Source organism: Carcharhinus amblyrhynchos, chromosome 5 (assembly GCF_965287045.1).
Source record: "Carcharhinus amblyrhynchos chromosome 5, sCarAmb.v2.hapA, whole genome shotgun sequence".
Lineage (NCBI taxonomy): Eukaryota > Metazoa > Chordata > Chondrichthyes > Carcharhiniformes > Carcharhinidae > Carcharhinus > Carcharhinus amblyrhynchos.
The window spans coordinates 81,277,886-81,301,819 of NC_137328.1; the positions used below are offsets into that span (position 1 = coordinate 81,277,886).

Sequence of the window (23,934 nt, forward strand, 5' to 3'; positions counted from 1 at the left end):
GAATTGACTTTAAAAATGTAGTACTAAAATGAAAGGTATTGGCAGCAATCTGACTCGAATGATGACTAGCTTATGTCATTGACTTTTCTCACCCTGGAACTCATTCCAATGTTCTAGGAATCCATACAACCCACCCTCCTTCTGCATTTCACTAGTCATGCATTTGCATGCTTAATCTGTTCTTGCCTGATTTGTTCTGCATATAGTGTTGATTTTGATTTGTTATTGTCACATGTATTGGTATACAGTGGAAAGCATTGTTTCTTGCACCATACAGACAAAGGATACCATTCATAGAGTATATAGAGGAGAAGAAAAGGGGAGGGTACAGAATGTAGTGTTACAGTCATAACTCGGGTGTAGAGAAAGATCAGCTTAGTATAAGGTAGGTCCATTCAAAAGTCTGATGGCAGCAAGGAAGAAGCTGTTCTTGAATCAGTTGATACGTAATTTCAGGCTTTTTGTATCTTTTATATCAATGGAAAAAGGTGGAAGAAAGTATGTTCGGGGTGCAAGGGGTCCTTGGTTATGCTGGTTGCTTCTGAGGCAGTGGGAAATGTAGACAGCCATTGTATGGGAGGTTGGTTTGCAAGATGGACGGGACTACATTCACAATCCTTTGTAGTTTCTTGCAGTCTTGATCAGAGCAGGAGCCATATCAAGCAGTGATCCACCTGGAAGAACTCTTTCTATGTTACATCCATGAAAATTGGTGAGAATTGTAGAGGACATGCCGAATTTCCTTGTGAGAGAGTAGAGGTGCTTATGGGCTTTCTTAACTATGGCCTTAATGTGGAGGGACGTTGGAAATAATTGGAGTTTCTTTTACTTTCAAAAATTTGCAGTTCAGTCAAGAGCCTCATGTTCAAGTTCCCTTTACAAAGCATGCATTTTCCAGCATGAACCTGCACTTGTATAGCACCATGAACAGCCAAGCCACTTTACAAAGGAATCCTGAAGGAATAACTAGAACTGTGAAGAGGTTGGAGTAGCAACGGCAAACAATGGATTTTGAAGGATAACGGAGAATCAGAGATGCAAAGTAATTTAAGGAAAAGGTTCCATTAAATAGGGCTGAAGTGACAAAGGTTATGGGATGGACAGGAGACTGTAGTGGGAAGAAAAAAATGTGGGGATGAGGATGGTTTATATAGCTGGAAAATGTTGGGGATGGGGGGGTGGGCGGAACTATAACACCATTGAAAATAATGACAGATTTTAAATTACAGATAGAATGACAGTTTAGCTCTTTGGGGATGGAATTGCATACTGGTTTAAGTGCAGGACAAAATATTGCCCACTGAGTTTTGGACAAGTAGGATTTGTGGGGGGTGAACGATGGAAGACTAGCAAAACAAGCATTGGCATAATCAAGTGTGGATTTGACATTGATTATTATGTGATTCATGATTTTGTCTCTGGTTTCCTTTATCCTGAAGTTTACAATCCCCTCTGCTGTGTGTCATGCAGTTTCAATAAGGAAGCGAGACACCAGTTAGGCCATCAGGCATTGCTGCCATTTCTGAATTGATTCTATCTGCCATGTGTATGTTTTTTTTTCCTCAAATATACCATGCTTTTCCATGTGCCTGCATCTGTATCCTTATAGGTAACTAGAATAATATTTCTATAATACAACTACAGCCCCACAGAATTTCCAGTAATGATCCCTCTTGCCTTCTCGCCAAGAAGGCAATCACTTATTCCTTTCCCTTATTTAAACATTTCTTTGTGGGCTTATCACTTTGTTGGATGTATCTTCAGAATCTCTCCCCTTATGAAGGCATATGTTCTAAAGCAGTTTTTGTTACGTTTTGTATAGAAAATACAAATATTCAGAGAAGGATAGTCAGTTGGTTAAGTTTTTTAAGTTACGACTGATATTCCAGTCACAAACCATGCTGCTTAAGTGTTTGCCCTCCTTTAGTTTAATTTGCATAACCCCGTAACAGTTTCCTGATAACAAGGAGATTATGGACATGTATTCTAAAATTGAGGCCATCATTTCACTGTCTCTGAAACCTTTTCCATTAAGCCAGAGTACCCCCAAGACCTCCCTCTTCCCTACCCCAGAGCTTGCATCTTTTTCTAGTTTCTCTCCCAATTCCCCATATGCCCTTTCAGAATTCATTTTGTCCATGATTCCCACTTCTTGTTCTCTCAACTCTATTCCCACTAAACATCTGACCATCTTGCTTCACTTCATGGTCTCCATGCTAGCTGATAATTAACTGTCTCCTCATACAATACACCTCTCTGTTTTACGTCTGCAGTCTTCATCTCCATCTTCAAAAGTAAAACCCTATCCATCCTTGCAAACTGTCACCCCATCTCCAACCCTTTTCTCTCAAGTCATTTAACGTGCTCTCACTTCCTAAGCATGTGCCCAATCTTCCTGCAACTTCATGTTTGAATCTTGTCAAACAGATTTCCACCTTGCTGCAGCATTGAAGTAGCCCTGATTCAAAGTCACAAAGGGCACTGTCTCTATCTGATGGATTATCTCTCCTCCTGTACTGGTGTGCACCTTTGACACAAGTCATCATGCCATCTCCCTCCATTGTCCAGCTGATTGCAGCTTTCTTGCCTGATTCTACACTTTAGCTCTTCAGTTGTAGCCAGAGAATCTTGGCAATGGTTTCTCTTCCCAGCCTTGCATTTTCTTTGACCCACTCTGACTTCTCACGTATGTGCTGCCCCCACCATCGTGTATATCTGTTGACTTCCAACTCTACCGTAGCTCACCATTATTGACTTCCTCCACTGTCTCTGTGTTGTCTGATTGCTTGTACGATATTCAGTCCTGGATGCAATGATGCATCTAAACACTGGGGAGACTGTAGCCATTGTCTTTCCTCTACCACAAATTCCATATCCAGCCAGGGCCAGCTTCCTCTGTAAATTTAACCTGATCCAATCTCTGTTGCTGAAATCCTGACTTGCATCCATCATGTTTGCCAACCACAACTATGTGTATTGATGTATATTGGTTCCCCACCCCAGAACACCTTGATTTTAAAAATTCTTTTCCGTGTGTTCAAATCTGTCCTCCCTATTTTTATAACTTCCTACAATGCACTGAGAACTCTGTGTTCCTCCAGTTCTGTTATCCTAATTCCTGGAATTCCATCACTAAATTTCCACCCGCTCCATCTCTTTTAAAATTCCCCTTGAAGCTAACTAACTATCTTGTTGTCAGCTTTTGGTCACCTGATCGGGCATCTTAATTCTTGTCAATTTTTCTCTGGTTACATTCCTATGAAGTACCTTGGGTTGTTTAACTATGTCAGATGAATGCACATTTTATTCTTGTTTCCAATCCTTTTTGCAGAAATCTATTTCCAAATAGTAGGCAATGTTTAATAGCAGAGATGATTTGATCAAGTTGTGTGTGCATGTGCTGATATGTATTAGTAAAATTCACATTTTATTTTTAGCCAGTCGGATAAAGAATCTGGCTCAAGTTCTGGAAGTAGCAGTGATGGAAGCAGCAGCCAGTCAGATAGCAATGACTCCAGTGACTCTGATAGTGGATCAGATTCAGGTAGCCAATCGGATTCCGATTCATCAGGTTCTGAAAGTAACACATCTTCATCCAGAGGAAAGAGACCTGTTGAGAACAAAGTTCCGAAAACTGATGGAGCAGAGGTGAATACAAGAAGCGCGGTATAACTAATACATATTTTTGTCTTAATTTTGATTTTAAGATATGGTTTTTGAAATTGCAGTTGACACATCTCCATTATTAGAATTCCACACAATGTTGTTTGCTTAATACAAAAAAATGATAAATTACAAGTGGACGGATGATATGTAATTGGAGAATAAAATAATTGAATGCCTACAAGTTGAGAGAGAGGGACTGTGCAGTGAAACCTGGGTGACCTTGTACGCAAGTCGCTGAAGGTAAGCATGCAAGTACAGCAGGCAATAAAGAAGGCAGATGAAATGTTGGTCTTCATAGCAAGAGGATTCGAGTGCAGGAGCAAGGATGTCTTGCTGCAATTATGCGGGGCTCTGGTGAGACCACACCTCGAATACTGCGTGTGCACTTTTGGTCTCCTTATCTGAGGAAGGATGTCCTTGATAAAGAGGGAGTGGAGAGAAGATTTACCACACTGGTTCCTCGCATGGGATACGAGGCCAGGTAGTTAGGTGGATTGAGAACTGGTTGGGAAATAGGAGACAGAGGGTAGTTGTGGAGGGTACCTTGTCGGGCTGGAGGCCAGTGACCAGTGGTGTGCCGCAGGGCTCGGTACTGGGACCTCTCCTCTTTGTAGTCTACATAAATGACTTAGAAGAGGGAGTAGGTGGTGTGATCAGCAAGTTTGCTGATGACACCAAGATGGCAGGGTTGGCGGGTACAGAGCTGGATTGTCAGGTGATACAACAGGATATAGATAGGTTGGTGCAGTGGGCAGATAGGTGGCAGATGGCATTTAATCCTGACAAATGCGAGGTGATGCATTTTGGAAGGAATAATGCAGAGAGGAGTTATGTGATAAAAGGTAGGCCGATTAGGAGTATAGATGTACAGAGAGACCTGGGAGTGCAGGTCCACAAATCCATGAAGGTTGTGTCACAAGTGGAGAACGTTGTTAGGAAGGCTTATGGGATGTTAGCCTTTATAGGAAGGGGCTTAGAGTATAAAAGCTGCCGTCTAATGCTTCAGTTATACAGAACGTTGGTTAGACCGCATTTGGAGTACTGCGTCCAGTTCTGGTCACCTTATTACCGGAAGGACGTGGAGTCTCTGGAAAGGGTGCAGAGGAGGTTTACCAGGATGTTGCCTGGCATGGGGGGACTGGGTTACGAGGAGAGACTGAAGAGACTGGGGCTATTCTCCTTGGAAAGAAGGAGATTGAGAGGGGACATGATAGAGGTATATAAGATACTGAAGGGAATAGATAGAGTTAATAGTGAGAGACTGCTCCCTAGACTGGGTACGAACACAAGAGGTCATCAATTAAGGGTGAGGGGGGGGAGGTATAATTTGGAGGTAAGAGGAAGGTTCTTTACACAGAGTTGTGGGGGTCTGGAATGCGCTACCGAGTAGGGTGGTGGAGGCAGGCACGTTGGACTCGTTTAAGATGCAGTTAGATAGGCATATGAGTGAAACGGGAATGGAGGGATATGGTAGGGGCTATTAAATAGGGTAAACCTCGGGAGACACCGGAAGGGCAGGCTGTATAACTAATATGTTTTGTCTTTATTCCACAGGTGGAGGTCCACCTCGTGTCAAGCGAGGGGCATGCACACGGCAGGTTGTGCGTGGGCTGCTCTTGGAAGTCCAGGAGTGGCCTAGTACTTCATGTCGGTGTGTGTGCTTGATCCTGGACCGATAGACGGGCACCGCAACAGCTCAGTGACTAGCACTGCTAGCTGTGCAGATACATGGATTTGGGCCTGTGTCTGTGGGAGTTTGCGCATTCTCCCTGTGGTTGCGTGGGTTTCCTCCGGGCGCTCCGGTTTCCTCCCACACCCCAAAGATGTGCTCTTAGGCTAATTGGTTTCCACCAAATTGACACTATTTCTTCCCTGAATCTGACTGAGTAGGGTCCCATTCGTAGACATGCAGGGTAGAATAGGTGTAGGGCGATGCGGCGGCGCGGGCTCGTTGGGCCGAAGGGCCTGTTTCCCGTGCTGGGTTGTTCTTTGTTCTTTGTTCTTTGTTCTTTGACTGACATATAAGGAGAGATTGAGTCAATTCTAAACGGACGAGACAGGGTAGATGCAGAAAGGATGTTCCGAATGGTGGAGGTGTCCAGATCCACGCGTCTCACTCTGACGATACCGGGTAGACCATTAGGACCGAAATGAGGTGAAATTTCTTCACCCAGAGAGTGGTGAGCCTGTGGAATCCTCAATGTTGTTTTTTTTTAAGAAGGAGTTTGATACAGTTCTTGAGGCTAAATGGACCAAAGAAATATGGGGGAGGGGGGTGGGGATAAATTGCTGAGTTGGATGATTAGCAGTGGTCATAATGGTCAGGCTAGAAGGGGGGGATGGCCTACTCTTGCCTCTATTTTCTATATTTCTAAAGGAACATTTTAATTGTTTACATTAACTGTTAGATTGCTATTAAAGCAATACAACAAGAATATGTTTTACACTAGAGCTCAAAAAGAAACTTGTTGACTTGAAATCTTACAATTTGGTATGTTTGCATGCAGAGGGAGGGTTGAATTTCACTATCATTGATAAACTAAGAGTTTGGATCATGAATGTATGTTTTGGATTTTGACCTTCTGTCCCCTTATTCTGTTGCAGTTTTGGAAATCCAATCCAAGTATTTTAGCTGTGCAGCGATCTGCCATGATAAGGAAGCAGCAGCAACTACAACAACAACACCTTTCTTCAAACAACAGTTCAGAGGTTTGAAATTTGATTAAAAATAGCAGCTGAGAGGTTTATATTTCACTAGAACTGGTGAATATTGACCTGTAATAAGACTACCAGCAATAAGTTTTTAGCGATGCATTATAGAAAACCTGGAAATTTACATTGAAGCAGAATCATTCAATTCAAATTGGCCATCAAATCATATGAGGGCCCCTCAATATGTAAGGAGATTCTGGACAAGTGCAGAAAAAATAGGGTTGTTGTAGTGGGAGACTTTAATTTTCCTTGTATAGACTGAAAAATCGCTTAGGGCTGGGGGTCTGGACAAGGAGGAATTGATAAAATGTGTACAGGAAGATTCTTTGGAACAATATTTTGATAGCCCAACTAGAGAGGGGGCTATACTGGACCTAGTACTGGGGAATGAGCCCGGTCAGGCCATCAAAGTTTCAGTAGGGGATCATGTGGCAAATAGTGACCACAATTCTGTAAACTTTAAGATAGTAATGGAAAAAGATGAGTGTTGTCCTATGGGTAAGGTGCTGAATTCGGGGGAGGTTAACTACAGCCGGATTAGTCAGGATTTGGTGGCTTTTGATTGGGAGAGGCTGTTTGAGAGTAAATCCACATCTGGCACGTGGGAGTCTTTTAAGGAGCAGTTAAGGCTGGAGGACAGGCATGTGCTTATAAAAAGGAAGGATAGGAAACGTAGGATTCGAGAGCCGTGGATAACCAGTGCAATTGTGGGCCTAATCAAAAAGGAAAAAGAGGTGTATGTAAGGCCCAGGCAGCTAAAAACAGATAGAGCACTGGAGGAATACAGAGAAAGTAGAAAAGAGCTCAAACAGGGACTTAGGGCAAAAAGGGGTCACGAAATGTCCTTGACTGACAGGATTAAGGAGAATCCTAAGGCATTTAATGCATACGTTAGGAACAAGAGGGTTGTCAGGGAAAGAATTGGACCTCTGAGCCAAAGGAGGGGAATTATGTTTAGAACCCAAGGAAGTAGGTGAGATCCTAAATGAATACTTTGCATCAGTATTCACAAAGGAGAGGGACATGTTGACTGGTAGTATCTGAGGGATGTGTTGACCCGTTAGAAAAAAATCTCAATTACAAGGGAGGAGGTGTTAGGTTTTTTAGGAAACTAAGACAGACAAATCCCCAGGGCCTGATGGCATCTGTCCTAGATTGCTCAGGGTGATGAGATGAAATTGCTGGGCCTCTAACAGAAATCTTTGTCTCTTCACTGGACACAGATGAGGTCCCAGAGGATTGGAGGATAGCAAATGTGGTCCGGTTATTTAAGAAGGGGTAGCAAGGGTAATTATAGGCCAGTGAGCTTGATGTCCATGGTAGGGAAATTGTTGGAGAAGATTCTTAGAGATAGGATATATGCACATTTAGAACTGAATAATCTCATTAGCGATAGACAGCATGGTTTTGTACAAGGGAGGTCATGTCTCACAAATTTGGTTGAGTTTTTTTGAGGAGGTGACAAGAAAGATTGACGAGGGAAGGGCCATGGATGTCGCCTGTATGGATTTTCGCAAAGCTTTTGACAAGGTCCCTCATGGCAGGCTGGTGCAAAAGGTCAAATCTCACAGGATAAAAGGTGAGCTAGCTAGATGGGTGGAGAACTGGCTTGGCCGTAGAAGATGGAGGGTAGCAGTGGAGAGGTCTTTTTTCCAGTTGGAGTTATGTGACCAGTGGTGTTCCGCAGGGCTCTGTACTGGGACCTCTGCTGTTTGTGATATATGTAAATGATTTGGAAGAAGATGTAGCTGGTGTGATCAGTAAGTTTGCGGACGACACAAAGATTGCTGGAGTTTCAGATAGTCGTGAACATTGTCAGAGAATACAGCAGGATATAGATGGGCTGGAAAATTGGGCGGAGAAATAGCAGATTGAATTTAATCCAGATAAATGCAAAGTGATGCGTTTCGGTAGATCTAATGTAGGGGAGAGCTATACAATAAATGGCAGAACCATCAGGAGTATAGACGCACAGGGACCTGGGTGTGCAAGTCCGCAGATCCTTAAAGGTGGCAGCACAGGTGGAGATGGTGGTGAAGAAGGCGTATGGCATGCTTGCCTTTATTGGATGGGGCATAGAGTATAAAAGTTGGCATATGATGTTGTAGCTGTATAAATCGTTGGTTCAGCCACATTTGGAATACTGGGTCCAGTTCTGGTCGCCACACAGCAAGAAGGACATGGAGGTTTTGGAGAGAGTACAGAAAAGGTTTACTAGGATGTTGCCTGGTATGGAGGGTCTTAGCTATGAGGAGAGATTGGGTAAACTGGAGTTGTTCTCCCTGGAAAGATGGAGGATGAGGGGCAACCTAATAGAGGGGTATAAAATTATGAAGGGCATAGACAGGGTGAAGAGTGGGAAGCTTTTTCCCAGGTCTGAGGTGATGAACACGGGTCACAAGCTCAAGGCGAGGCTGGGCAAGGTTCAACACAGATGTCAGGGGGATGTATTTTACACAGAGGGTGGCGGGGGCCTGGAATGCACTGCCAAGCAAGGTGGTTGAGGTGGACATGGTGGGATTGTTTAAGACTTATCTAGATAGTCACATGAACAGACTGGGAATAGAGGGATACAAACGAATGGTCTAATTGGGCGCCTGAGTAGTGCAGGCTTGGAGGGCCGAAGGGCCTGTTCCTGTGCTGTTTCGTTCTTTGTTCTTTGAGCCTGTTTCAACATGTAATAAAATTATGGCTGATCTGATGATAATCTCAAATCTGCAGCCTACCTACCCCCAATAACCTATCACCCTCTTGGTTATCCAGAATCTACCCACCGCTGCCTTAAAAATATTCAAACACTTTGCTTCCAGTGCTTTTCAGGAAGAGAGCTCCAAAGAGATGCGAGAAAATTGGCACCTCCGTTTCAAATAAGAACATAAGAAATAGGAGCGGGAGTAGGCCATCTAGCCATTCGAGCCTGCCCCGCCATTCAATAAGATCATGGCTGATCTGAAGTGGATCAGTTCCACTTTCTCGCTTTCTCCCCATAACCCTTAATTCCCCTGTCTATCAAAAACCTATCTACCCGTGACTTAAATATATGTAGCGAGGTAACCTCCACCACTTCAATGGGCAGAGATTCACCACCCTTTGAGTGAAGAAGTTCCTCCTCAACTCTGATCTAAACTGCACCCACCCCCCATCTTGAGGCTGTGCCCTCTAGTCCCGCCATCCTTACTGAGTGGGAGGAATCTCTCTACCTCTACCCTATTCATCCCTTTCATTATCTTGTACGTCTTTATAAGATCCCCCCTCATCCTTCTAAACTCAACAAGTACAAACCTAGTCTATTTAGTCTCTCTTCATAGTCCAACCCCCTCATCTCCGGTATCAGCCTAGTGAATCTCCTCTGCACTCCCTCCAAGGCCAAGATATCCTTCCGCAAGTGCGGCAACCAAAACTGCACACAGTACTCCAGCTGCGGCCTCACCAGTACCCTGTACGTGGCTGACCCCTTATTTTTAAAGGGTGATGCCTAGTTCTAGAAAGCAAAGATCCTTCTCATGTGCACCCTGTCGAGGCTACTCAGGATTTTGCATGTTTCAATCCCAAGTCGCCTGAACTCCAGTGGATGTGACCCTAACCTGTCCAACCTTTCCTCGTAAGACAGCCGGCCTATTCCAGATGTCAGCCTAGTAAACTTTGTCTGAACTGTTTCCAAAACACTTGCATCCTTCCTTAAATAAGGCATCCAATATGTACACCAATATGTACTCCGGTCTCACTCATGCCCTGCACAACTAAAGCATAATCTCCTTACTTTTTATGTTTATTTCCCCTCACAATAAACAGTAACATTCTATTAGCTTTCCTAATTACTTGCTGTACCTGCATACTAGTTTTTTTGTGAATTATGTTGTCGGACACCCAGATTCCTCTGCATCTCAGAGTTCTGCACTGTCTCACCATTTAGTTAATATACTTCATTTTTCTTTATTATTTTCACATTTTCCCACATTATTCTCCCCTTTGCCAGGTCTTTGCCCATTCACTTAACCTATTTATTTCCTTTTTATAGAATCCTTATATATGTCCTCTTCACAACTTATCTTTGTATCATCAGCAAATTTGGCGACCATCCCTTCCTCCAAGTCATTTATATAAATTGTAAACAGTTGAGGTCGCAGCACTGATCCCTGTGGCTCACCACTCACTACACCTTGACAACCTGAAAATGTTCATTCATACCTGCTTCCTGTTAGCCAGACAATTTCCTGTCCATGACTATATGTTACCCCCTGTATCATGAGCTTTTATATTCTGTAAGAGCTTTTGTTGTGGCAGTTTATTAAACCCTTCTGGAAATCTAAGTACATTACATCCACCTGATGCACTTTATCTGCAGCACATGTAAATTCCTCAAGGAACTCCAATAAGTTGGTGAAACATTATTTCCCTTTTGCAAAAGCACATTGACCTGACTACCTTTTGAACCTATCCAAGTGACTTGCTACAGCTTCTTTTAAGAATAGTTTCTTAACATTGCTCTGACACCAGATGTTAAGCTGTTAACTGGCCTGTAGTTCCCCACATTCTGTCTCCTTCCCTTTTTGCAATCATGGGACCACACTAATTTATTTTTCATGAAAATTTCAAGCATCCTATGGTCTGCTTTGTCTTTTTCTTGCCCTCCATTTATTTGCAGTTATAGTGGTATCCAGTACTGGGTGGAACTGAAGGAACTGTGAAAGCTACTGAAAATCCATTCTATTTTCTCATTATTTTTTCATGGAATGTGCATGTCACAGACCAAGTTAGCATTTGTTGCCCATTGCCTTGAACTGATGGCTTGTTTGGCCATTTCAGGGGGCAATTCAGTGGGACTTGAGTCACATGTAGGCCAGACCTGTTAAGGACAACACATTTTTTTCTAATTTTTTGCAACAATTGATTATAGTTTCATGGTCACCATTGCAGAAACTAACTTTTGATTCCAAATTTGTTTATTAATTGAATTTAAATTTCACCAGCCACCGTAGTGTGTTTTGAATCCGTGTCCCCAGGGCATTAGCCTGCACCTCTGCATTACTAATCTAGTGACATTACCACAATACCACCGTCTCCTTGTGCTATGTGCAGCAATATAGTGGCTTTCTGAGAAGTAACAAAGAACATAGTCTGATAACTAATTTTACAAAAGGTCATGGTGTAAACAATGCAAACTTAATTTTTTCAGACATATCTGAAGATTTTATCTTAAGATACTAAGAAATATCCCCAGTGCCTACTCAGCATGCCTCTAATGGTAGCAAACAGGGGCTCAGTAAATTTTGCCATCCCTATTGCTTTATAAAAAGTCCAAGGTTTCAGTCACAGTTGTTGAATTTTGATATTTTTTCAAATTTCATTATTATTTTGTTCTGCAGTATGGTTGTGAATGGAAATTGACCTTGAAGTGTGCCGAATAGTAATTCCTGTGGATAACAATTAATCAAGTTAGATTTAAGTTAGATGTTTTACAACTCGATCCCGCTGTTTAATAAATTGTTCTCTTAGAATTAAGTAATTAAGTAGTGGGTGACACAGTGGTTAGCACTGCTGCCTCACAGCACCAAGGATCTAGGTTCAATTCCCGATTTGGAATCACTATCTGTGCGGAGTCTGCAAGTTCTTCCCATGTTTGTGTGGGTTTCCTCCCACAGTCCAAAGACCGTACTAGTTATGTGTATTGGCCATTCTAAATTGTCCCTCAGTGTACCTGAACAGGTGCTGAAGTGTGGTGACTAGGGGATTTTCACAGTAACTTCATTGCAACGTTGATGAAAGCCTACTTGTGATGCTAATAAACTTTTTAAAAAAATTAAACCTGTCTGTCTGTCTCTCTCTTTCTCTTTCTGCCACGTATTGTCTTTTTGCAATGTAATTTACATGGGTGAAGGTAACATTGACTTCATAACTGTTCATAAAATCTTTTTTATAAACTGTTGAGCTTAGTACATTTGAACAGATTTATTTCATGTTGTACTTTGTTTCAGCAGGAATCATCAAGCAGTGAAGATTCTGATGATGACTCGTCCTCAGAGAACACTGCCAAACATGTGAAACGCAGAGAGTAAGCCAACATTTCAGTTGTTCTCTTTATGGTTAATTGTGGCTTTTATTGTTTTTCACACATGGTATGTTCCTAGCATGGCATATTTGCAGGAAGTTTTTTGAAGTCAGTGTATGGAGAAAGTAATTTTGAATAAGATCTACAGTAGAACGGCAGATTGAATATAAACAGATCATTAATATTTCCTATGATGTATTGTGTGGTCTCCAAAAAACCACGGCTTTAAATACAGAATATTACGCGTCTGTTGGCAAGACAAAGTTCTCTCTAGAGCAAGTCTTCCATCAGTCCACACACTGCTGATGAGAGCGCAGACCCTCTAGGCAGGTCATGTCATCCGTATGCCAGACGAGCACGTACCCAAGCAGCTCCTTTTTGGGGAACTCTCTGCTGGAAGACACTCGCATGGAGGGCAGAAGAAACGTTCAAAGACACACACTCAAGGCCTCCCTGAAGTCGCTTGACATTGACTTGACCACCTGGGAAGCGCTGGCACAAAACTGCCCTACCTGGTGCTGCCTCATCCACAAAGGCTGTCAAGCTCAGGAAGCAAGGTATATTGCTGAAGCACAACTTCAGCACAAGCTGCGCAAGTTCAGAACCACCAGCACAACAACTACAGTCTGTTCAAAATGTGCCGGGACATTCCGTGCCTGAATTGGCCTGATCAATCATCTTCAGACACACCACAACCAGCCTCAAAATGACTAATGGTGTCGAGGTCCTCATCGATGATGATGGACAAACAACAACAACAACAACAACAACAGCTTTAAATACAACTGAAAAACAATTCTTCTATCCACTCCATTCGTTGTGCGCTCTATCCAGTGTTTTGCTTCTCTCTGTTGCGCTGTCTGCTTTCTATTTGCCTCGTCTGTTTCTTCCTCTACCCCTATCACTCTTCATTAGCAACACAGAAACAGAGTTTGCAATGCTTCTGGTGGAGTCATTACTGCACCCACCTTCTTTATCATTGTAAACACCAAAGTTATAAATTTATGTATTCCTCTTTGATTAGCTTTTATTTGCTTGTGCGGATCAGTGCTAACACCGATTGGTTGGACTGAATATCCTTCTCCACATTGTAGCTTGACTGTATTGTAACTCAGTTTCCTGAGACCTCCAAATAGGGGATCTCTTCTGTCTTATTTTGTCTTTCAGTTAACGGGCAATTAATGCCAAACTGGTAATTGCTTAGTCTTATTTTGTTCATCTCTCTGTGCTACACCTGACTTTGACATTTCCTGTAGATTTCTCAATTTGAAGATTAACTACATTTTAATCTACTCTTTAATATGTGGTTTCAATGAGAAATCTTTGACTGAAAAAATTGTAGCATGTTACAGGTTTCAGGGAACCCATTGCATTTGCACCATTTCCCTCAGAGTTGTCCATTTAGTTCCATCCCTTGAGCTTCCATAAAGCTTTTTGATTTTTTTGCTTTGAATTAATTTAAAAACCATTGTGCATTCTTCTTCCAGCACTGTTTCTGTAGTGCGTTCAATGTCCTCACAATTCTCAAATTAAAATAATTTTCAGAATTTCTTCCTTCATCCGTTTTGTGGTGATCTTCAACTCCTAGTTGAACTCCTAGTTACTCTCACTAATTGGAGGAAAATTTTTTTAGCCATTAACTTCATCAAAAACCTGTGTTTTAAACAATTCTGTTGTGTTTTTCTTCTCCTTGTGCTTGTTTAGCCGGTAAACTTAATGGCGCCAAACGCACACAAGGAATTCGTTAACACACAAATACATTGGTTCATTTATTAAGGATTTGGGAAGTCTGTAGCAATATTACCCAGTTGGAGAATTTGTATACATCTGATTTGTTAAAGTCACCAGAACGAACTGAGACACAGTCTGTATCACATGACACATTGCATCATTTCCTTCTAGTGATAAATACACATTTAAAGGTGTACACAGCATTTACCTTTTCTTTCAAATAGCTTCTTACAAATAACCATAATCATTTGCAATGTATACAAATGCTTATTTACACAATGCAGAGTTACTAGTTGAGAAATTTGTAGACTTTTAAGTCCTTGAAGCATATTGTTGATCTGCTTATATGCCCTTACTTAGTAACTGTAATGTAAGCTTGAGGTTATTGAATTTTCTCATAATGGTCTGAAGGAGTGTTATGCTTGATTTTCCCTTGGATCTTGTCCTGGATGCAGTGGAGCTCCATAAAAATTGGGGATTTGGTACTTTCCTTATTTGTTCTATGTTCCACCTCACATTTTCTCCATGGGGTATGATGACACCATATGACCTCCACTTTGTACATATCTTTGTCACTTCAGCTGGTTGGGTACCTTCTGTGGGATGTTGAATTTGAGCTTGTCTTATTCTTAAACTTGGCAACTTTCTGCCTGCATTCCTGTCATGCATGTCTTCTGTTCTTCCCTTTTTTTTCCCCAAACGTTGTTCTCTGGTTTTTGAAAGAGTGGATTGATGAAAACCAGGAGGATTTGTCCACACAGGTCTGTCAAAATGAATTCCACTGGTGATGGAATGGTTGCTCTTAGAGATGTTGCTCTAAGGTGAGGCATTACAATGTGTAAGTCTTGATTGTTCTGTCTGCAATATAGAATTAACTATTTTATCATACAAATCCTCCTTTCAGCTATGCCAATAGATCTGGAGTTAAAATAGTGTGATGTTCCCCACTTCTCTCATATTTCTGAATTCATGACACTTATCTGAGATTATCTCTCTGAATGCATCAAAATAACTGAAAATAGCACTTGACGTGTGCACTACAGTTATACTGGAAGTATCATGCAATTGATGGATGGTAGGATACTTAAAAAATTATTAGTGACAACTGGAATCAGTCCCATGGCCATGGAAGAAGTTGGAAGAAATCTTGGCCCAGGAATGAGTAGACATGTTGGTTGACCTGCAATTTTGGGCCTTTGGTTTCTACTACAAAGAATATCTGTGATGCCCAAAGTGACTGGTTGCATTTACATTCTAGCATGATCCTAAATATGGAATTACAAAGCCACTATATTGGTGTTATCATGGCCTCCCACTTCTGTGGGTAGATTGCTTGTAGGATTTTCAAAGGCAGTTGCACCTGTCTATTTTTGCCAATGGCGCATGTTTATTTACTGAGCGCAGATGATCTGAAACATAGCAAATACTTCTGAAGGTGTAATGTCACCCGTGTGCTCAGACATGAATGGTGCGGAATGTCCGTGCCTTGCAGCATCTTGATCATCAATGCATTGCCCATTTGTCTGCCAATTCATGTATGCTTTCTCTCGTATGAGCATTGCTGCTGCTCAAAGGTATTGCTTGTTTAGTGTCTGCTTGAGCCTTTGTAGGACTCCATGCAGTTCTTTTGACTTTAGGTATTGCTGCTCCCAGTGACCCTATTTGCCACATGCCTTGCAGTAATCATGGAATACAGTGCATCTTTTCGATGCATGCTAAAATGAACACCCTCCACGTGTCGCCTTGTGTTTGGTTAGTGTTGATGGATGGGGTTGCACACCAGGCCTGTAAGCTTGTTGGCCTGTAATAATCGACTCGTACTTTAGTCCATCTTTGAGTATCTCATTGATGCTTCAGCTAACTTTTTGTGGTTCATGCACTGCGGCATCCAGGTCCCTCTGTACTGTCAAGTTTTTTTGCGGTCTCCCTCCATTTAAATAATATACTTTTGTTTTATTCTTCCTGCCAAGTAAATCAAGTTCACATTTTCCACATTGTGCCCCATCTGCCTTTTTTTTTGCTGAGTCACTTAACCTATCTAAATTCTTTTGAAGACTCTTAGTCAACTTTTCTACTATCTTTGTGCCATCAGCAAATCTGATGACTACACATTCAGTCACTTCATCCAAGTAATTGACATAGCTTGTAAATAGCTGAAACTCCAGCAATGATCCCTGTAGCATTTCACTAGTTGCTGCTTACCAACTTGAAAGTGATCAGTTAATCCCCACTGTGTGCTTTCTGTTAGCTATCCAATCCTATATCTATGCTAACGTGTTACCCCCGCTCCATGAGCTGTTATTTTGTGTAGTACCTTTGTGGCACCTTATCAAATGCCTTTTAAAAATGCACGTGCACCACATTCGCCTGTTCCCTTTCTAACACCTTGTTTGTCACTTCCTCAGAAAACTCTAATGAATGAGTCAGACATGATTTCCCCTTCACAGAACCAAGTTAACTCTGCCTGATTTGTGTTCTGATTTTCTAAATATTATCACCTTAATAATGGGTTCTAGTATTTTCCCTCTGACAGATGTTAGACTAACCAGCCTATAGTTTTCTGCTTTCTCTCTCCCTCTTTCTTGAATAGAGATGTTACTTCAGTGATTTTTCCAATCTGCTGGGTGGAACTTTCCAGAATCTGAACAACTTTGGAATATCCTGACTAATGCACCTACTATCTCTTAACACTCAATGATGCGGGCCCTCAGATCGAGGACACTTGACAACCTTAAATTCTGATAGTTTTCCAGTATTGTGATTGTTTTTAATTCCTCCCTTCCCTTTACATCAAGTATACTTGGGTTTTTTGTCTTCTACTATTTTCTTGCTTCTCGTGATTAATTTCCCAGTCTTTTGTTCTAAGAGATCAACATTCAGTTATGCTTTTCCTGTTTAAATATTTGTAAAAAACCGTTGCCTTTTTTAATATTTCTTCTAGCTAACTTTCTATCATGCTCTAATTTCCCCTAATTTTTCTGCATTCTTTGCTGATTTCTAAAATCTGTCCTATCTTCTGAATTACCACTAACATACACAGTATTGTCTGATTGTTCTTTCAATTTAGTGTTATCCTTAACTTTTAGTTACTCATGGATGGTGCACCCTTCTCAGTCTTTCTTAATGAAATATATCTTCGCTGGGAGGTAAAAAGTATCATCTGTAGTGTCTGCCATTGCTTTTCTACTGTCCTTCCTTTTAACTTATTTTGCTAGTTCATTTTGGCCAACAGTCTTTGTACCCCTTTCATATCCTTTGCTCAGGTTTAAGCACTTGGGATGAGAGGTGCTGTTGCTGTTTGTGTGCGCATTTCTGAGGCTCAGCCCAATAATCTCAGTTGCAGTGAGTACGTACCATAGTGCTGAAGTCGTTTCCAATTTGTATCAACTCTGTTTTGCCTGTCGTTTTTGCAAGGTTCCTTGGCCTGATTTCTGCAGCGTTTCTCTGTTCTCCCTTGCCCATCATCAATCGGTCCTCATCCACGCTACTCTCCTTTTCCTGACTGAGCACTGCCTAGCTCTGAACCTCTCAACACGTTGTCCATGCCTGTTGAACTCTCAGACTCCACACAGTGATCTTCGGTTTGAGACCACACATATTGCCTTGATTGAGTGGTTTTAAACTTATACGAGCAGTTTTGGCACCAGGTTGCATATAGTGTGCTTGAAAAGGAAACGTTTGCCACCGCTGGCACTATGTTGTATTTTCCTTCTCCTTATGCTTACTTGATAGATAAAAATCAACCACCCATAAAGGATTGGTTAACACAAAAATCAATAGGTTCATTTATTAAGGATTTGGGAAATTGGTAGCAGTGTTAAATGGTTGGGAGAGTTGTGCACATCTGTGTTGGTAGCTTCCTCAAAACAAAATAAGACTAAGTTTGAATCGCATGATACATTGCATCATTTCTTCTGGAGTGAAATATATAGACACCCTAACTGCATCCATTTAAAGCTGTACCAATTTAATCTCAGGTAGATCATCTCTTAGCTTTCCGGATTATTTTGGAAAGAGTTCCAGTTTTTCTTGTTGCTATAAGCTTGCAAACCTCTAAGTACTAATTGCAGAGAACGTGAGATTAGAAGATACTGTAATGTACTGATGGGAACAGGAAAAGAAGGCATGGTGCAAAAGAATATAAACTGAGTGGGCAAGACTATGTCAAATGGAGTTTAATATGTGGAACTGAAAGATTATACATCTTTGATTTGAGAAAGACAAATCAAAATACTTTAAAGGTGAGAGACTGAATTGTTGATGAGCAAAGGGTTTTTAGGTGTTCATGAGTCCACATTAAATTTAATTAAAATCTGGAATTGAAAACTATTCTCAGTAATGGTGACCATGAAACCATCAGTTTTCAGAAACCCTGTTTCACTAATGTCCTTTAGAACATAAGAACATAAGAACATAAGAAATAGGAGCAGGAGTAGGCCATCTAGCCCTTCGAGCCTGCCCCGCCATTCAATAAGATCATGGCTGATCTGTCGTGGCTCAGTTCCACTTTCCCGCCCTCTCCCCATAACCCTTAATCCCCTCTCTTATCAAGAACCCATCAACCCGCTTCTTAAAAATATTTAGCGAGGCAGCCTCCACCACTTCAACGGGCAGAGAATTCCAGAGATTCACCACCCTTTGAGTGAAGAAGTTCCTCCTCAACTCCGTTCTAAACCGCCTCCCCTTTATCTTGAGGCTGTGCCCCCTAGTCCTACTGTCTTTTTTGAGCGGGAAGAGTCTCTCCACCTCTATCCTATCCATCCCATTCATCATCTTATACGTCTCAATGAGATCTCCCCTCATTCTTCTAAACTCTAACGAGTACAAGCCTAGTTTATTCAGCCTCTCCTCATAGCTCAACCCCCTCAACTCCGGTATCAGCCTAGTAAACCTCCTCTGCACTCCCTCCAGGGCCAAAATATCCTTGCGCAGGTATATAGATGATCTGGAGGAGGGAACCGAGTGCAGGGTGTCGAAATTTGCTGATGACACCAAGATTGGGGGAAAGGCAAATTGTGCGGAGGGTGTGGAGAGTCTGCAGAAGGATCTAGATAGGCTGGGCGAATGGGCCAGGAAATGGCAAATGGAATTTAATGTTGGCAAGTGTGAGGTGGTCCACTTTGGTAGGAAGAATGGTAGGAAGGACTATTACTTACGTGGCGAAAAACTGCAGCAGGCGACGGTGCAGAGGGACCTCGGGGTCCTTGTGCATGAGTCGCAAAAACCCAGCTTGCAGGTGCAGCAGGTGGTCAGGAAGGCGAATGGGATGCTGGCCTTCATAGCGAGGGGGATTGAATATAAAAGTAGGGAGGTCTTGCTGCAGCTGTATAGGGCATTGGTGAGGCCGCAGCTGGAGTACTGTGTGCAGTTTTAGAGAAATCATAGAATCCCTACAGTGCAGACAGAGGACATTCAGCCCATCGAGTCTGCACCGACCACAGTCCCACCCAGGCCCTATCCCCACATATTTACCCACTAATCCCTCTAACTTACGAATCTGCCATCCTTACCTGGTCTGGCCCACATGTGATTTCAGACCTACAGCAATGTGGTTGACTCTTAACTCCATCTGAAATGGCCTAGCAAGTTACTCAGTTCAAGGGCAACTAGAGATGGGGAACAAATGCTGCCTTTGCCGAAGATGCCTGTAAGCCATGGAAAAATAAATATAAGGTATGTAAATCAGTAAAGATGAGAACACATGTAATCAAAAAAGCTAACGGAGTAATAGTTTTTATCTCAAGGGGGCTGGAATTCAAAGGGAAGACATTTATGCTTTGGTAAACCCTGCCAGGGTATGGTGTTCAATTTTGACACTACACTGTGGGAATGATATAGAAAGGAAGCATAGTGCAAATTTATCACAATGGTATCAGACTTCAAAGGTTAAATTATAAGGACAGGTTACTTAAGTTAAACTTGGGTTTCCTTGTGTTTAGAAATTTGAGGACAATCCAGCTGACATATTTAGAAGGATGAAGGAATTGATGAGTTAGATACAGAGCAGCTATTGCTTCTTGCAGCAGAATCCAGAACTAGTGAACAAGGTCATTTTGGATGGAATATGGAAACACTTTCACATAGAAGTTGAACTTTGAAACTTGCTCCCTAAAATGTTGTGGTCAATAAAACTGAAGGGATTTCCAGAGCTCGTATAACTTCAGCTGAAGGCATTGTTGTCAGTGACAGAACGATTGCAATCGGGATGTGCAAGAGGCTAGAATTGGAGAAGGTTACAAAGATAGGGCGGGGTGAGGCCATGAAAGGACCGGAAAACACATACAAGCATTTTAGGGGAGGCAATGGCCTGGTGTTATTATCGCTAGACTATTAATTTCGAAACTAGCTAATGTTCTGGGCATCCAGGTTCGAATCCACTACAGCAAATGGTGGAATTTGAATTTAGTGATAAAAAAAATCTAGAAATAAAAATCTACTGATGACCATGAAACTATTGTCGATTGTCAGAAAAACAGATCTGGTTAACTAATGTCCTTTAGAGAAGGAAATCTGCTGTCCTTAGCCGGTCTTGTCTACATGTGATTCCAGAGCCACAGCAATGTGGTTGGTTCTCAACAGCCCTTGGGTAACTCGGGATAGATAATGATTGCTGGCTAGCCAGCAATGCCCACGTCCCAAGAATGAATGAAAAAAAACCTGGTGTTGCTTAACTGGGAGCTGATGTAGATCAGTGAGCTTGGGGTGATGGGTGAGTTAGGGTGTAGGCAGTAGAGTTTTGAGTTATATCAGGTTTGTGGAGGGTGGAAGATGGCAAGCTGACCAGGAGTGCAGTGTTGGAATAATCAAGACATTGATGGAGGGTTTCAATAGAAATTGAACCGAAGCAGGTGCTGAAATCAGGTGAAAGTACAGAAGTGGAGATAAGCACCTTTTGTGACAGCAAGGATATGTGATCAGGAGCTCAATTAGGGCTGGTATGATAAACAAGGTTGTGAACAGTCCGGTTCAGTGAGAGAGTTGGGAGGATGAAGGTGTAGTTGGTGCGAAGGAATTGATTTTGTGGCAGACACTGAAAGTGGTATCGGCCTTCCCATTATTGGGGAAAATTTCAAATCATGGTTATTGGATCAGCAGTTAGACAATTTAGAGATAGTGGGGGAATTGAGAGATGTGATCATAAGGTCAAGCTGGTTGTTGTGATTATACATGTTATACTTAGTGGTGCGTTTTTTGGATAATTTCAAGGGGCAGCATGCAAGTGAGAAAAAGGAGGGTCCTAAGAGATGGATTGTTTTAGGGAGGGAATTCTGAAGCTTAAGGCTAAACAGCTTAAGGCATGGGAGTCATTGATGGGCCAATTGAAATTGGACATGCTTTAGAGGGCAGAATTAGAGTGCAAATATCTGAGGGTTGAATGTTGGGAAGGATGAGACAGTACATGCTCTTCCAGTACCATAACCAATCAAAAATTGGTTGCAAGTTGTGGAATGGAATTTTTGAAAGCCGGTAACTTGAGTTAGTACGCATGCTACACTCTTGACAACCAGTGTCGTCTGAAGTGACCTAACGTGCTACTTACCTATACTACTGGACCTTGGAACAAAGTTTAAACAATCAAATGTATTTGTTGAAGACAGTCCGCTATTACCACAAAGCAAAAGATTGGCAATGGAGTGGAAACATCAATTTCAAGTCGCGCATATTTTCAACTTGGGCATGTATCATTATTATGTCACTGCCGACTCAACACTATTAGAACAACAGCATCAGCTGATAGACAAACACTCTTCAAGGAGAAAACCCATCTCAAACTCAGGGAACTGCGGATGTTGAAAAGTTGCGCGTGGCATGTGGCTGTCACTGGCAAGGCCAGCATTTATTGTCAATCCTTAATTACCCTGGAGATGATGGTGGTGAGAATTCAAACATAAATAGAAAACCTGATCCTTTTCCATAAGTGTTTAAAATCAAGTCACTGTTAATTAAGTGCTATATATTCAAAATAATTTTGTTTCAAGATAAAGCATTACAATTAAAGTGGCACAGTGGTTAGCACTGCTGCCCCACAACGCCAGGGACCTGGCTTCAATCCCAGTCTCAGGTGATCGTGCGGAGCTCGTACATTTTGTGTTTGCGTGGGTGTCCTCTGGATTCTCCAGTTCCCTCCCATACTCCAAAAACATGCAGGTTAAGTAGATTGGCCATGCTAAATTGCTTTTTAGTGCGAGAGGGATTAGCAGGCTAAATACATGGGGTTACAGGGATAGGGTCTAGGTGGTATTGTTGGTGTAGGATTGATGGGTCAAATGGCTTTCTTCTGCACTGTAGGAATTTTATTCTATTCTATGATAAATTTTACTGAGCAAAAATTTTAAGAACTTTTAGATCACACTGAAAATAAGTCCCCTAATTTCAGTAATCTCCATGCATATAGTAAATTTCCATTGCATGATAGAAGAATCTCCCTTAGGAAACCTGCACTGTGCACTACCATCTTGTTCTATATTAAACTTTGTTCTGAACTGCAGTGGCAGACATTTTTGGGAGTCAGCTGAAGTTAATCAATCTACTTTGGATCAGAGATGATATTTATCGCTATGAAAAGCCACTCTAGGGACTTAACATGAGATGGTTATTTTATTACCACATTTGATGCAGTCTCATTGTACTCAGGTATAGTTCTGGCTCTGACAATGCTGAAAAACAGGATCAAACAGTTCCAGCTGCGAAACCTTCCCATTGACATCATTCTTACGAAAGAAAGTGTTAGGTATCAGTCTTTGCTTGGAAAATTTGTAAAAGGCATGTAGAAAGAAGATACTTTCAGATATCAGTTGAGTCACATTTGGGATGAGTCATATTTTAAGCACATTTAAGCTAGAGCTGTTGGAATTATTGATTTCCTGTTCTGTCTGCTACATTCAGCACAGAATATTAGTAAGTTGAAGATATTAGCAGTTGATTAAAGCCAATATGAGGGTTGAGATGCTCAGCCTCTCTCTCCCACTGGCTTACTCCCTCCAGTTTGCATGCAACATTGGATTAATGGGGAACTATTTTATTGGTGTTATACACTTTTTTTCATAGAAGATGTATTTGATTCTGTTGTTGATCTGATGGTTTAATTTATGTTGCTGATCCTGTTACATTTTTTCTTAATGTTTCCTTTGGTAAGAGAACTACAGGTGGGATTCAGAGTATAGTCAATATATATAGAGCAGTCACAGAAATCACACCATCAAAATGGCAATGGAGTGAATATAAGGCAGTGATTTTTCCATTTCCAGTTGTGCCTCAATCTTGTAGGATGTCATTTGTTCATAATTGTTTTGAAATTTTTAATTGTGCTTGACACACTAAGAAATAGTTTTGAAATAAGAATAGGCCCTGAGTTCATCGAAGCACCTATGATTGTTTTTAATTTAAATTACATAAGCTGTATTTTTTGGTACTCAGGCAAGTAATTAATTTGGTTCAGTTCTACACCTCTCAGTCACAACTGGTCAAGAATTGATTTAGGCACTTTTCCGATTGGAAATCTAAAAATTAGATGTGCAATGGATGGTGCATCTTGATGTTTGTAACTGCTGATCATGAAGAAAAGGAGATTCTTTGCAAGTGTGACATTATAGTGAAGATGCCAGGAAACATAAACATTCAGGAACTCTTTCTGATAACCTTTTGAAATATCTCTTCAAATTTTGCCTCAATGCAAACACAACTTTAAATTAGTTCCTTTGAAGTTCTCTGATTCTACTTCTCTGCATGAATTCAATTTATCTACAATAACAACAACGTGTAATTGTATGCAGTAG

At 41.5% G+C, this 23,934-nt stretch overlaps 1 protein-coding gene across 2 annotated transcripts in view; it reads left to right on the forward strand.

The window, feature by feature from the left end:
* chd1 (chromodomain helicase DNA binding protein 1) overlaps positions 1-23,934 on the forward strand; it is a 176,072-nt gene that overhangs the window by 58,142 nt on the left and 93,996 nt on the right. For both annotated transcript variants that reach the window (XM_080189073.1, XM_080189074.1), the window contains exons 3-5: positions 3,438-3,648; positions 6,271-6,375; positions 12,357-12,430. In XM_080189073.1, the coding sequence (XP_080045199.1) occupies positions 3,438-3,648; positions 6,271-6,375; positions 12,357-12,430 (390 nt within the window). The remainder of the gene's footprint in view (positions 1-3,437; positions 3,649-6,270; positions 6,376-12,356; positions 12,431-23,934) is intronic.